This window comes from Cryptomeria japonica, chromosome 2 (assembly GCF_030272615.1).
Source record: "Cryptomeria japonica chromosome 2, Sugi_1.0, whole genome shotgun sequence".
In the NCBI taxonomy this organism is placed as follows: Eukaryota; Viridiplantae; Streptophyta; class Pinopsida; order Cupressales; family Cupressaceae; genus Cryptomeria; species Cryptomeria japonica.
In genome coordinates, this window is record NC_081406.1 from 132012485 (window position 1) to 132026288 (window position 13804).

The 13804-nt window shown below is 35.9% G+C and overlaps 1 protein-coding gene across 1 annotated transcript in view; it reads left to right on the plus strand.

Annotated features, from left to right (window-relative positions):
• The first annotated feature begins 922 nt into the window (after nt 1-922).
• The window catches only part of LOC131859479 (uncharacterized), a 74143-nt gene continuing 61261 nt past the window's right edge, over nt 923-13804 (plus strand). Inside the window, exons 1-3 of the mRNA XM_059213265.1 lie at nt 923-997; nt 1244-1674; nt 2039-2204. Of these exons, the coding sequence (XP_059069248.1) occupies nt 923-997; nt 1244-1674; nt 2039-2204 (672 nt within the window). The remainder of the gene's footprint in view (nt 998-1243; nt 1675-2038; nt 2205-13804) is intronic.

The window sequence follows — 13804 nt, forward strand, 5'->3', positions numbered from 1 at the left end:
GATGATCTGTTGGGAGCATTTTCGAGTGCCTACCATAGTGTTCTTCATACTGAAGACATTAGGGCATACATCCATTTTGACATAACAGAGCTTGGAGGTTATTAAATTTCCTACGTATTCACTGAGAATCTAATTACCGACAACCAGTTAAAGCTAGAATTTGCCCATTTACAAAGGATGGGTTTAACCCAATTTATGGACTTGCTATCATTTGATGAAGCTAAATGGGACCGATATATACTCAGCCATATTCATAGAGAATTCATTTGGTTGGACCAACCCTACAAGATCACCAAGGAAGTCATTAAGAACATCACCTATCTCCATAAGGTCAGAGGTTTTCCTTACCCTAGGTCTAAACTCTCCAACATCAAACTCTGCAAACTCACTGGCGCCACCTTCGATGGCCGATAGATGAGATGATATAAAGGATATTGATGTCAAATTTTCAACAATGGTAATTGGATACAAATTCTACCAGTCAAACTGATTGAACTCTATCTTCGGTAATAACATTCTTATTTCTCATCAAATAGTGAAGGAGGACGCACACTATGACCTGTGTAGTGTGATGCTAAAGGAGTTAATGACAAACCTTCAGAAAATAAAATAGGACAAGAAAAATACTTTCTAGTATGGATCTTTTTTTATATGTTTAGAATTCTAATTTTTGAATATAGTTCCTGGTTATGGTAAAATATAGTGGGCTTTTGATAGACTAGTAGCCACTCAGATAGCCCAAATTTTGGATAGCCAAGGAGATAAACAACAAAAGGCCAACTTATGGGCATTTTTCAAAACTTTTCATGAAGAAATGAAAAATAGGGCTAGGATTCCTAAATCAATTGTACAAAAATATAAATATACTATTTGTTTTATGGTAAATAAAGATGAGTGTATGATGGAGGCAGTCTAGATACTGATGGGCTATGAGGTGGATGAAGCCACACTAGATGCATATGCACAACATCTATTGCAAGCTCCAGTTGATGAAAAAGTAGAAAAAAATGGCATAGCCTAGGAGAAAGGCTTAAAAGTTCATTAGGAACAAGTTGCACTGACAATAAGAAGAAAAATGACTAAGGTTACAGTAGAAACTTTAATAAGTGAAGGTCATGACAGGGCTAAAGTTTAACAAAAGGTCAAAATTCTTGAAGCCCAAAGAAAAGAAGAGATGAAACAGAAGAGAAAGGAAGAAAGGGAAGCTAGAAAGGCAGCTTAGGCCACTCCAAATGTGGTCCAGGTTTCTACAGAAAGCTCAAAAGAACTAAAAGCACCATCAAGTGAGCCTACCAATCCTAAGCCGACAAAATCTGTGAAAAGAAAACAGAAGGCAGATAGGCAGTATATGAGTGTTTCTTTGGAGGAGACCGAATCAGATGAAGAAATCAAGGAAGTTCCAAAGTTGAAAGGTGTTTTTGCAAGGGTTGTAGGGGAGAAGAAAGAAGAGAAGAAGAAAGAATTGGCTAAGGAGCCTAACCAAAAAACACCCAAAATAACCATGGTACATAAACAAAAGCCAAATCCTGATGAGCAGTCTAAACTAGAAGAAAAGAGGAGAATCAGTAAGAAGAAACTAGATGCTCAAGACATTATTGATCAAATTATTAATGATGGTAATCTGGATAATATTTTTACATTCTTTAGTGATTTTAGTGATAAAGATAAGAAGCGGTTAGAGGAAGCTATTCTCTTATATCTTGATTCTTTCAGTAGAGCATTGATTGAGTTAGAGAAAATTTTGCTTAAAGAACTATATGATAAATTAGAGGTCAGAAAATTACATGCTTAAACTCTAGACCGAAAAATAAAAGAGATAGAATTAGTCAATCTTTGTCCATCAATAACCCCACCAGAGATAGCAGATTTAACCAATAAAACAAGTTCATCAAAATTCAATCCAAAACACCAGATAAACAACTTGATGTTAGAAAGATTTGAGGAAATCCAGAAAGAGACAATTGACATTTGGGTCAGAATCATTTTGAGTCTAGGATATGAGTTGAGCCCTACTTTTGTTCAATCACAAAATATACAGTTACCAGGGGATAAGGAATCAACAAAAAATAGATGAACAAAATATAAATATTGATCCACCTGTTAGCACTCCATCGGTTACTATTGAACTGACTAGTGAGTCTAATTTTGAAACAGAGGATACTCCGACAGAAAATGTACAGGACATAGAGGCCAATATTGGAAAAGTAAAGGATACTAATAATAAGTTGTTGAGGAAGCACCGAAACAGGATAAGGCACCAAGTGGTGGAGCCACCGGTGCATAAGAAATAAAGGATACAGTGAATAAATCTCCGATAGACAAAGGCAAATAAACTATGATATAATTTTCTTCTGGCTTGGCAATTGACACATCATCCATAGCCAAAGGAAATATGTCACAATTTTCTATCAGTTTTTACAAGCCTTATCACATGATGTCTTTGGCAGAGAAAATTTTGGCCACTACAACACTCCAGGCTTGAGCTACTCAGGAATTGCCTAGGAGGAATCCAAAGACAAAGAATTGATTAAGAACACTTTTGAAGTTTTGAACTGGTTAGTACCCGATTTCCAAGCACATGAGAGCACAAGCTCATCTGGTAAATTATAGGAGATCATTAATTTCATTCCTAAGCATTATGATTCTTTTCTTAAGATTTTAATAACTGAGGCTAAGAATAAATTTGTCATGGCCTGGAAACAAACATTTTTGCAAATGATTGCATCTGAGAAGGGTAAACTCCAAATTTGCTTACAATCCATTGATGCAACATTAGTAGAGGGAGGAAACATTTACGAGACTTGTCTAGATTTTTCAAAGCATACAACCTCCATAGATAAGAAAATTTAAGACTGTAAAGATAATTTGATTCAAATTTTTAATTCTTATAACCCGACGATGAACCTACCTAGTTCTTTGGATGGTCCAATTTTGGTGGTCATGGATCAAATTTTGAAATTAGAAAAGGAAAGGGACAACATAACAAAGCGAGCAGTTGAGCTCGAGAATTTCATAGGTCTCTAGCTTGATAACTTATTATTTCATAAGACATAGTGTATAACAAACATGTAGAAGGAGGATCCCATATAATCTGAGGCAATAGAATACTACACCAATCTCTTGAATGGATTCACCTTCATTCTTGACTCTCTTAAGCAGGGTTGGGACACATACTTCTCATTTTTTAAGACTATGTATGTTGACATTTTGAAACTTGTATAGAACCAACATGTGTACATATCTGTACAGAATTCGTTGTGGGCACCCCGCTAAGTCATTCATGGCAAAGGGGGAGGAATACAATAAAAATGTATATACAACTCAAGGGGAGTATATCGGATGTTTAGCAACATGAATCTACAAGTCAGGGGGAGAACTCAAGGATAACATCATTTTTTTCTCACGAGTGTTGCCATCAATGCTAAAGGGGGAGATTGTTGGAAATTGACACTCAACTGGTAAGGTAAATTGCATTTAGGGTTGTCATTGATGGCAACTCATCTTCAGGTGTCAATATTTACCATTGGGATTCATTGTTTTATCATTTTTCTTTGATTGGGTCAATGGGTATACACTAACGCAACTAGTATATACACTTTTCTTTATCCTTAATAACCATTTAGTCTTGGTACCGATAACGTGCATTTGGAACCCGACTAAGATATCTTGTGACCTGGACAAGTTTTTTCATGGAATTTTTGGTAGCGTGTGTAGGCCGACATGGTCATTGGGATTATGCAGGATATACCTTGTAACCCGATAACTAATAGGTTTATATTCTTCATTGAGGCCGACATATTCAACAAGTTAAAAGGGTATTTAAGGAGATATTTTAGCGATGGATTTCATGTTAATGTGTATGCGATTTTAGTTTCAAATAAATCAGAAATTTATGGTATGCATTTCGGTCAGTGAGAGGTAGCTTTAGTGAACAGTTTCAAAGAAGGTTGACAGAGAATAAACTGGAATAATTTAACATGGTTAGATGCAATGAATAAGTTCATTTTTGTTTGTAATCATTGTATATTGTTGTGTAAGTCAGTGAGAGTTCCATTTGAGAAGTGAGCTCTAGGCGGTTGGCCTGATTGAATGTGCAATCCCCTCCATGTAAGATTTGTATACCTTGATAAAGTATAGAGATATTGTGGGTATCGGCCCCACCGTGTTTTTTCCCTTTGTAGGATTTTCTATGCATAAATATTGGTGTTATGATGTTGCTTCTTTATGTGTTATTTTGTTTATATACTTTAATTTTATTTACTATTAATCGGTTCATATGCAATAAGTTTATAAATTTGTTTACCAGTAGAACATTGATTCACCCCCCCTCTCAGTATTCTTGGCTTCCAACAGTAGTCGCTCCCTCTCCTCTCGACCAAGCTCTAGCTCTATCCTCATAGCCTCAAAGAGATCCTTAGGCCACCCAACACTCTCTTGTGTTCTACATGTGATCTATGAGGACTACATAATGTGTGATGTAGTGATGATATCCTCGAGCACATGATGGATAAAATAAGTCCTTTCCTACACTCTAACTATAGAGAGAGAGAGAATGTCATACATACACATATCATCATATAATAAAATTCAAACCTATAAACAAATTTTTACCTAGATCCGTCTCCTACCAAGTAGGATTGAATGAGATAGGAACCTATCATATTGGAGTTTATGGTACTTCCCTATTACTCTCTCCATTCTTTTACCACCTCTATATCTCAATATGTGGCTTTGATGGAGATGACCTGCGTAACCTCAAGCTCAACCTCTATAAGGCTACCTCATCTTCTCTCTCATTTCATCCTCTCCTTCATCCTCTTGTGTTGGAGGGTCCATGGCTCTAATATCATCCCCTAGATGATCGGGAAAATCCTCCTCATCATCATCATCCTCATCTAGTTAACAGATTGAGATTCCCTCTTGGGTAGTCCAAAGGAAGCATGTCTCTGGAGAAGTTCCTCTCCCACCATGTAACATAGCTCTGCTAAATCCCAACATCATCCTGGAGTGGGGGTGCATATCTGTCTCTCTCATCATCATCATCATCATCATCATCATCATCATCATCATCATCATCATCATCATCATCATCATCATCCTCATCATCATCATCATCATCATCATCATCATCATCATCCTCATCATCATCGTCGTCGTCGTCATCGTCATCATCATCATCATCATCATCATCCTCATCTATAAGTGTTATCTCATCTACAGTAGGTCTAGGTAGTGCTTCCGGTCTCACAATGCTATAAGAGTGTTGTATGTAGAATGATACTACTGTAGGAACACCCTGCTTTAGACCAAATTGTCTCATCACTCTATCAAAATAAAATGGCATGACAATATAGTTGTGACAATCCTCTAGAATATAGTCTCATTGCATGTGTCGAAGTTGTCTCTCCTCACCTGGTCAGGTGACCATCCACTTGTATGGTCTCTATACAATGTCATCCAATCACAAGCAATCAATCACAACTCTCCAATTCAATAAGTCACCCCTCTGCCAAGTTCTCATGCATGGATATGCATATGCCTGGGGCTCACCAATTTTCACATCAACTAGGAACCCTATTGGCCTTGTACATGCAATGTGCTCGAACATCCAGATTTGTAGTAGTATGCATGCCATCAAACTCTTCCCCTCCCCATATGCATAGTCTCCCAAGTCATGGTAGAGATGCACTAACATATTGTGTCCCCATGAAAACACAATATGGTGCTCCTCCATCTCATGAATGGAATATGTCAAGCCTTCATGCATTTGATTGCCTCACCCATTAGGACATAGGGACAATGCCACAATGGCAATCATCAATATCCTCACAAATGGAATTGTGTCAGATGGATGAAGTAGCCATCAGATGAGAATCCAACCTTTCATCTCTCCTTGTGCGGGTTTACCTATTCAGTATATCTTCTCTCTCCTCATATATGCTCATGAGAAGTTTGATTGATATCTCATTGTCCTCCCTCTCACTAGTAGTCTCATGATATAGTATACATTCTCTAACGTCACTATCAACTCTCCAGCTGACAAGAAGAATGTAAATGTATCTGGATCCCATCTCTCCATCAAGCCCATTATCATAGCCCCATGAAACTTGATGAAAAGTATGCAACATACATACCACAAGCCCACTACATGGAGAGTTTGTTGATCCTCTAGTGATAGGCAACGAATCTAACTCTGTAGATGGTGATATGTGAGTCTAGCGGTATGTTCCTATATATACAATAGCTCTTGTTAAATCAAATGTCATGTATCTTTAATCTTAAACATGAAAGATATTAAAATAATTATCAAACTATCTTAAGCTCATGTATACTACCCTAGTGCCCCTTTTTTGGGACCATGGAACCCTAAGGGGACCATGACACCCATTCAAGCAAGCCCATGTCAAATTAGGGTTTCTAACAACTATCTAGCCAATCGAAATATAACAAAAGACTAGGGTGCAATTTAGCTAGGCCTACCTCATTTAGCGAGACATCCTTGATCATGAACTACCTCAAAATCTATATTTGGGTGGGAACTTCGGGTCATTAGCGCAACTTCTTGTGCTATGTAGGCTCATTCTCTACACTATGAGACAAAAAATGAATAAGGCAAATGAATAGTGTCACTTTCACTATTTAATGTAATTTATCTCCTAAAACCCTAATTCTGCATCTCATTCTTAATCTTGAGCTAGGGAAATCTAATTTTCGCACCATTGGTTGTGTTCTAATCATGTTTTTGTTCTATTTCTTATTAAATGCTCTTTGACTTGTTTTAATCTCGTCCTTGAGAATTTGTCATCAATTCCCTTCATAATTTGATGTGGTAAACATGATACCTTATTTCAACATACTAAGTAGCAAGATGAAACAAGGGGGCATATAGCTACCCTCGAATTTCATCACTCTTAGTAATTATTTTAGGTGATTTTGTGATTTCAACTAAGAATGTGGTTTTGTAGGATGTAGTTCCTAACATTTTATTGCACATACTATTAGGGGATTCATTCACCATCTTATGGACATATCCTTTTTCCCATGAATGTTTACTTTTATGTACTTTAGCTTGCACATGCACATAGTGTCGTATGATCGCTAAAGTGGGGGCTAAATGTAGCATCGTAAATTGTACACCCCTAATTAGGGTTGTCGAATTCCACGCTTAGGTTAGAACCCGCCTTAGTGTATCTCATTACATATTTAATTTATAGGGCTTCTTTAGGCATTTAATTATTAATTTAATTAAATCCAAAGTCCTCTCTCAACAATTGGCATACCATAAAATTGGGCCCTTAACCCTAGGCGTGCCCCTTTTCATTTTAATTTTAATTAATCTTAATAATGTCCTAATTTCAATCTTCAAAGCACATTTTCACATATCTAAACACCTTGTATTGACCTACCATGTTGGATTTGACTGTATACTTACGATATCTCGCATCCCTAGAAAATTGGAAAAAAATCGGTCAAACCAGAATGCTAGCATACATTTTTCCTTGAATTTTAGGAGCTTAATTTGGCGGTATTATAATGTACAATTCTTTCTTTGTGTCAAATTTTATTATTTCTAAGTCATCCTATTATCAAAATTAAACATAGGGTTTCATATATAAAGCCTTTTCTTTCCCCCATTTGAGGATTCAAATCTAGTAATTGAAGGAGATCCTTGTGAAGTGGAAGTATAGGTTTTATGTGAAGTCTACAATCAACAAATTCATTATTAATCAATTCTTCATCAAAATTTTCATCATTCATGAAAACTTTAAGAGATATTCAAGAATAATAAGGAGATCACCGACTACTGATTGGCTTGTACCTCTCCTTAGGGTTTGGTATGGTTTCATGTTATTTTTATATCTCTATTTGAGTTTCAGATCTATATATCATTGATTTTTATATTTACATTATTTCTTTAGATCTACATTGTATTTGTGATTTGAAGCATTTACATTACATTCATTTTAGGGTTTTTACTCAAAACATAGGGTAGAACTCTAGTTTGCATTTAACTCATAGGAATCTTACAAACACATGAGATTCTAGGGTACACACAATTTTCAATATAATATTGGCTATTTGTGGAGATGGAAATCACCAAAAAAAGGGGTTTGACTAAGGCAAAACCTTGTATAGCTACAACACACCATTTTCCAACTTGCAAGTGCACTTACAAGGGTTCATTGGAGTGGACAATTTTTGGAAGATCTCAACAAACTATCACAGACCCATGACTAGAATTAGGACCTGGATCTCAAGGACCAGGGTGCCTACGCCTTGGTCCTCCTCAGTCAACTTCAAATTTGGTACATAGACCTCAAACAGTCTCAAGTTTCAAACTCCTAGTTTGTATATCAGTTCAGTTATTGAGACCAAGGCGCTCAAAGCTCTAGTCTTGTCAAATCAAGCCCAATTTTCTGTCAGAGGTTCACACCAGATTCCCATTTCAATATATATTCTTTTTGTCTCGGTTTTGTTTCTATATCAAACTATTATTTCTATTGTTCTAGTTGTTTTTGTTCATCCTACTAGCTTAGTTTGGCATTGTCCTACATTTGACATATTCCCTTTCATATCAGCGAGGGAATAGAAACCCTAAAAGTATCCCTTGACTCTCTTTCACAGGAGTTAGTCAAAGAAGATCACTTCCTTAAGCTCTTTTGTATTCCAATGTATGAATGAAAGTGGGATTACATCCTAATTTACCCAATTCCATTTTTATCTATCACAGTATTGCCCCAGAGTTAGTGAATCCCTTATGTGTTTTTTCTTTATGTTTTTTGACCACTATCCTTTGATTTGTCCTTCCTTGGGGGCATCTCATTGTGGTAATGTGTTTGCCTTTTTGGATGCATACTAACTTAAAGTAATTGCTCCAATAAGGCGTATGTAATTGCTTTAATGTGGGCCGTACACTCTCCTCAATATTACACTTTTTGCACACACTATGACATATTTTCAATACTCAGGATACTTGGCAAATTGAGCATTTTTCTTTGTAATTCAATGGTATTTTTCTTCTAGATGACTCATAATAAGAAAATCTTAATATACCAAGTGTAGTCATACTCTTTCTTTCCCTTTCATGTGTCGTCCCTTTTATCTTGATATTTTAGTAATAAGACCCTAAATTCCCTAGTGGCTTAGTGTGTGTTGTCACTTTGATATCTTGGTGAAAGTTTTACAATGTGACTTTGTACTTTACCATGTGTATGCTTAGTCTCATAGTCTCGCTAAAGTGGGGGGATAAATGTAGCATCACAAATTGTATCCCCAAATAATTTTGTCCTCGCTTACGCCTCACATTGGTGCTTTAACTTTTGATGCTCGTTCTAATTCTACTCACACCATCTGCATACCTAAATTTTCATCTCCTTCTCTACCTTTTTTCTAAGCTTGAGTCTTGACTGATAGGACTAGTCCTAGCTCAGGACTAGGATGCAAGAGGTATACCCCTCTCATTTGAAATTGAATCCACTTATTCTTCTAAGCGATCCAAATTGCACTTTACCAAATTCAAGTGAGCAAGCAATTAGTCGTTCATCAAGCATTCGAGAAGAAGTGAATTCAATTTTATTCATTCAAGATGGCATCCATGATCAATTTTCTTTGAAGAAATTCTACATAAAACCCTAAAACATTTGCATGAGGATCCAATACAACTAGGTATATTTGATTTACAAGCATCGTTACTTTACATCTGACCTTTCCCTCAAAAGGAAAGAATTTTGCAATAATTCCTATTTCAATTTCAAGGTTAATTCCTAAACCAAGGTTTAACCTAAGGAAAACCCCTATCCACAACATCTTTCCATCTCTTTTTGTGTACTAGGAACAGGTTCAGATGGATCTTGACAAAGTCAACGGTGATGAACAGGTTCAACTTTCAATAGAGCAAAATTCAAAGGACCAAGGATAATCTATACTACGTGGTCATAAAAAATCAAACCAAACTTCTAAGAACATATTCTAAACATCTTATTTTTCCCATATCTCAGTTTGTGGCTCTGTGGGATATCTGTGGCAATATGCTTTTGACAATCCACTTTAATTATTCATAGTTTTACCCTAATTTCATAATTACCTTCCAAATTCAACTAAGAAAGCAGATAACAACTAACAACTAGTGAATGTAACCAAAATTTCAGCCCATTCCTTATTTGGATTGTGGCTAGATCTATTATGTTCACCACCCTTTCAATTCATTGGGATAGTTTGGCTTGTTAGGGGTTTAATTATCTTAATTAAAACTCTAATTTTTAATTTTCATCCAATACAAAATTGAGATCAGAAAGGAAAAGGTGCACGCATTTGCTGGACACCCCTCCAACAAAAATGAGCAAATGCTAGAAATAGGGGTTGAGGGAGGAGGAGTTGCAATAAAAACAAAGCCCAAAGATAAATCCTTGTGAAGAGAAGAGGGTTTGGGAAAAGATAATGGGGAAATTTAGAGGGAGAGCAACCTAATGAAACCAAACATGGGGTACGAAATATTGGGATGATAAATCAGGGGAGATGGGTTAATTAAGAGAAAGAGATTCATAGATGGCCAATAAATAATTAATGGATGGGATGTCACCAGGAGAAAAAAAAATGAGATCTTGTAGAAGTTACAAACTAGGATAATAGAAAAAGGAGTTGCTTCTCTTGTTAGGGGATACCCTATCTCTTCAAACAAATATAAATCATAAAATCAAAGAGATACCTTTGAGTTCCAAACTATTAGCGATTGAAGGGATGCAAAGATCTGAATAAACTATGGGAAGAGAAGGGGACAATGGAGAAGAGCTTCCCCAAGTAGAAGAAGTGGAAATAAGAGAAGAAGAGTCCAATTAGGAGATAGAGGGAGCATGGATAGAGGAAATAATAAGTGGGAGGGAAGAAGATCAAAAGAGAGAAGACAAGGATTTGTTAGTAGTAGATACTATATGTGAGTTCCTAGAGATTATGGAAGAGTAGACACAAGAAATTGTCCCTCAACAACCACTGAATGAGGAAATAAATATAGAAAAGAAACAATTGCTATAAAGCTTAATGGAAGAATGAGAAATGGAAAAACTATAACATGAATTTCTCTTTAAAATAGAAGAGAAAATGGAGTGGAGGAAAACTCTTAGGAAGAATACACAAAGTTAGGAATCAAGCAAACTCCATCAATAAAACCTAAACCAAACTATGGTAAAAATATAACAAGAAAGTAGGCAAGAAGACTAGATATAAGAGCTCATAGCCAAAGTAGGTGAGGCAGAGAACCAAAGGAAAATTATTTAGTTAATGGAATAAGGGAAGGGTAGTACCCTTCTCCAAGAGCCATGATACTCTTATCATGGAATGTTAGGGGCTTAAGTGCCCCTAACCAAAGATGCTTGGTCAAGAATAGGATTGGCTCGACCAAGGTGAAGGTGATCATCCCACAAGAAACCAAGTTAACACTAGAATAGAAATAAAAAAATTCCCTAAGAAATTTAAGAACTGGAAAGTAGTAAAGATGCAAGAACAAGGTGCTTCTAGGGTCTAGTTGTACTCTATGACTCCTCGGTAGAAAAATTCAAGAAAGTAGGAACAAGAAGGAGCTAAATTGGTGGAAATGCTTGTAATTTGAACTTAGCCTTGAAATTTTAGTTGATCAATGTGTATGGGGTAAATAATTGGGGTATAAAAAGAGAACTGTGAGGTGAAGTAAATGCATTCCTTGATAATCACCCAATACATCACAACATCATAGGAGGAGATTTCAATGCCATCTTAAGAAAGGAAGACAAAAGAGGGGGATCATAAATAGATTTTTGTGATTGGGTAGCAAGAAGTGGGCTTATGGACATAGAATTGGTAAGTGACTCATACACTTGGAACAATAGGAGGCTCGAGTTCAACAATATTGCTAAGAAGTTGAACATATTCTTATTTAGGGGGGACTCGTCCTCTTTTCTACACATCTTGAATGGTACCATCCTACCTTTCTCAAGATCAGATCACTACCCTATTCAACTATTGATCAAGGGGGGATGAAAATCCATTAAGATCTCCATTTAAGTTCAAAAATATCTAGATGAAGGATGACAATTTTTTGAATCTAATAGAGACATGGTAAAAGGTATAATAATTTGCAAGTTCTAAATTATTTTGCTTTGTTGCAAGGTTGAAGCATGTGAAGCAAAGACTGATCTTATGCAACATGGAGCAATTTAAAGGTATTTTTACCACAAAGAAATATATAGAGGACAACATGGAAAAGTTGAATGAAATGGTGTTAATCAATGTAATAGACGAAGAATGTTTCCTCAAGGAGAAGGAATTGATGGGGGATTATGAAAACATTTTGTCAAAGGAAGAAACATTTTGGCAACAAAAATCTAGAGATATGGATTACCAATGGTGACAAAAATACTAAATACTTCCATAATGTGACTAAACAAAGGAGGGATCTTAAAAGAATCTCAAATATAAAAAATAAAAAGAAGATGGATTTTTCATTGAAGATCCTAAGGAGATAATCTCAAAAATAGTTAACTTCTTCCCTCATCTACTAAACAATTTTGACGGCACCAATCACATGGAATGAGAAAAAATCTTGGAACTAATCCCTAAGATGGTGAATGAAGGGGAAAAAAAGGCTAAATGCCAAAATATCATTTGAAGAAGTGGAATTGGTAGTCAAACAACTACATTCGGATAAGGCCCCTGGTTCAGATGGATTCCCAGTTGTCTTCTTCCACAAATGTTGGGATATCATTCAACAAGAATTAGTTGAGGCATTGGAAGTAGCTAGAAACTTAGGGAGACTTTTGAGGGAAATCAACAAAAATTTAATAGCCCCCATTCGAAAAAAGGAAAAGGTGACAACCTTTGGGGATTTCAATCTGATTTCTCTTTGGAATACAACATATAAAGTTCTAGATGGCAAAAAGAATAAAGAAGCTATTGAATCACATATTATTTTTAAGGAACATACAAGATTAATCCTTGGTAGATCAATATTGGATGGTGTCATTATTGTCCAAGAGGCTATTAACTCACTTTGATGCAATTATGAGCCTGTGATGTTAATCAAACTAGACATAAAAAAGGAATATATTAAAGTAGATTGGAGGTTACTGTGCAAAGTTTTGGAAGCCTTTGGATTTGATAAACAATGGATTAATTGGATATTCACTTGCATCTCCACGCCAAGATATTCAATATTGGTAAATGACACACCAAAGGAAGTCTTTGAGGCTTCAAGAAGGTTGAGGTAAGTTGATCCACTTTCTCCTTTTTTATTTATATTAATGGTAGAATCTCTTGGAAATTGAATTAGGAATACTTAAATAAGCAGTCAAGTCAAAGGAATTTAGGTGACAGGCTCATTGGACACAATAAGACATTAAGAGTTTGCAGATGACACAATATTTTTTAGAACAATAAAGAAAAAGGAAGCTAGACAATTTATAAAACTACTAAGACAATACTCAATAGCCTCAGGACAAGAGTTCAGTCTAGAGAAATTAGAAGCTTTTTTTTCTTAAAGTTTCTCCAAGAAAGGAATATTGAAGTTCAAAAAAGGTCAATTGCCATGCACATGCCTTGGTCTCCCAAACGACAAAGGATTAACAAATACCAAATTGTAGGATCCCCTAAAAGAAAGAGTAGAAAAGAGATTGACTCCATGGAAATGGCACTAAATTTCATGGGCAGGTAGGATAGTTATGTTGAAAGCAACTATCTCTTCAATACTAATATATTTGCTCTCTTGTCCCGCACGTACAACAGGAGAAAATCAGTTTCTAAAAGAAATAATGAGAAATATTTTCTGGCAAGGGAATGT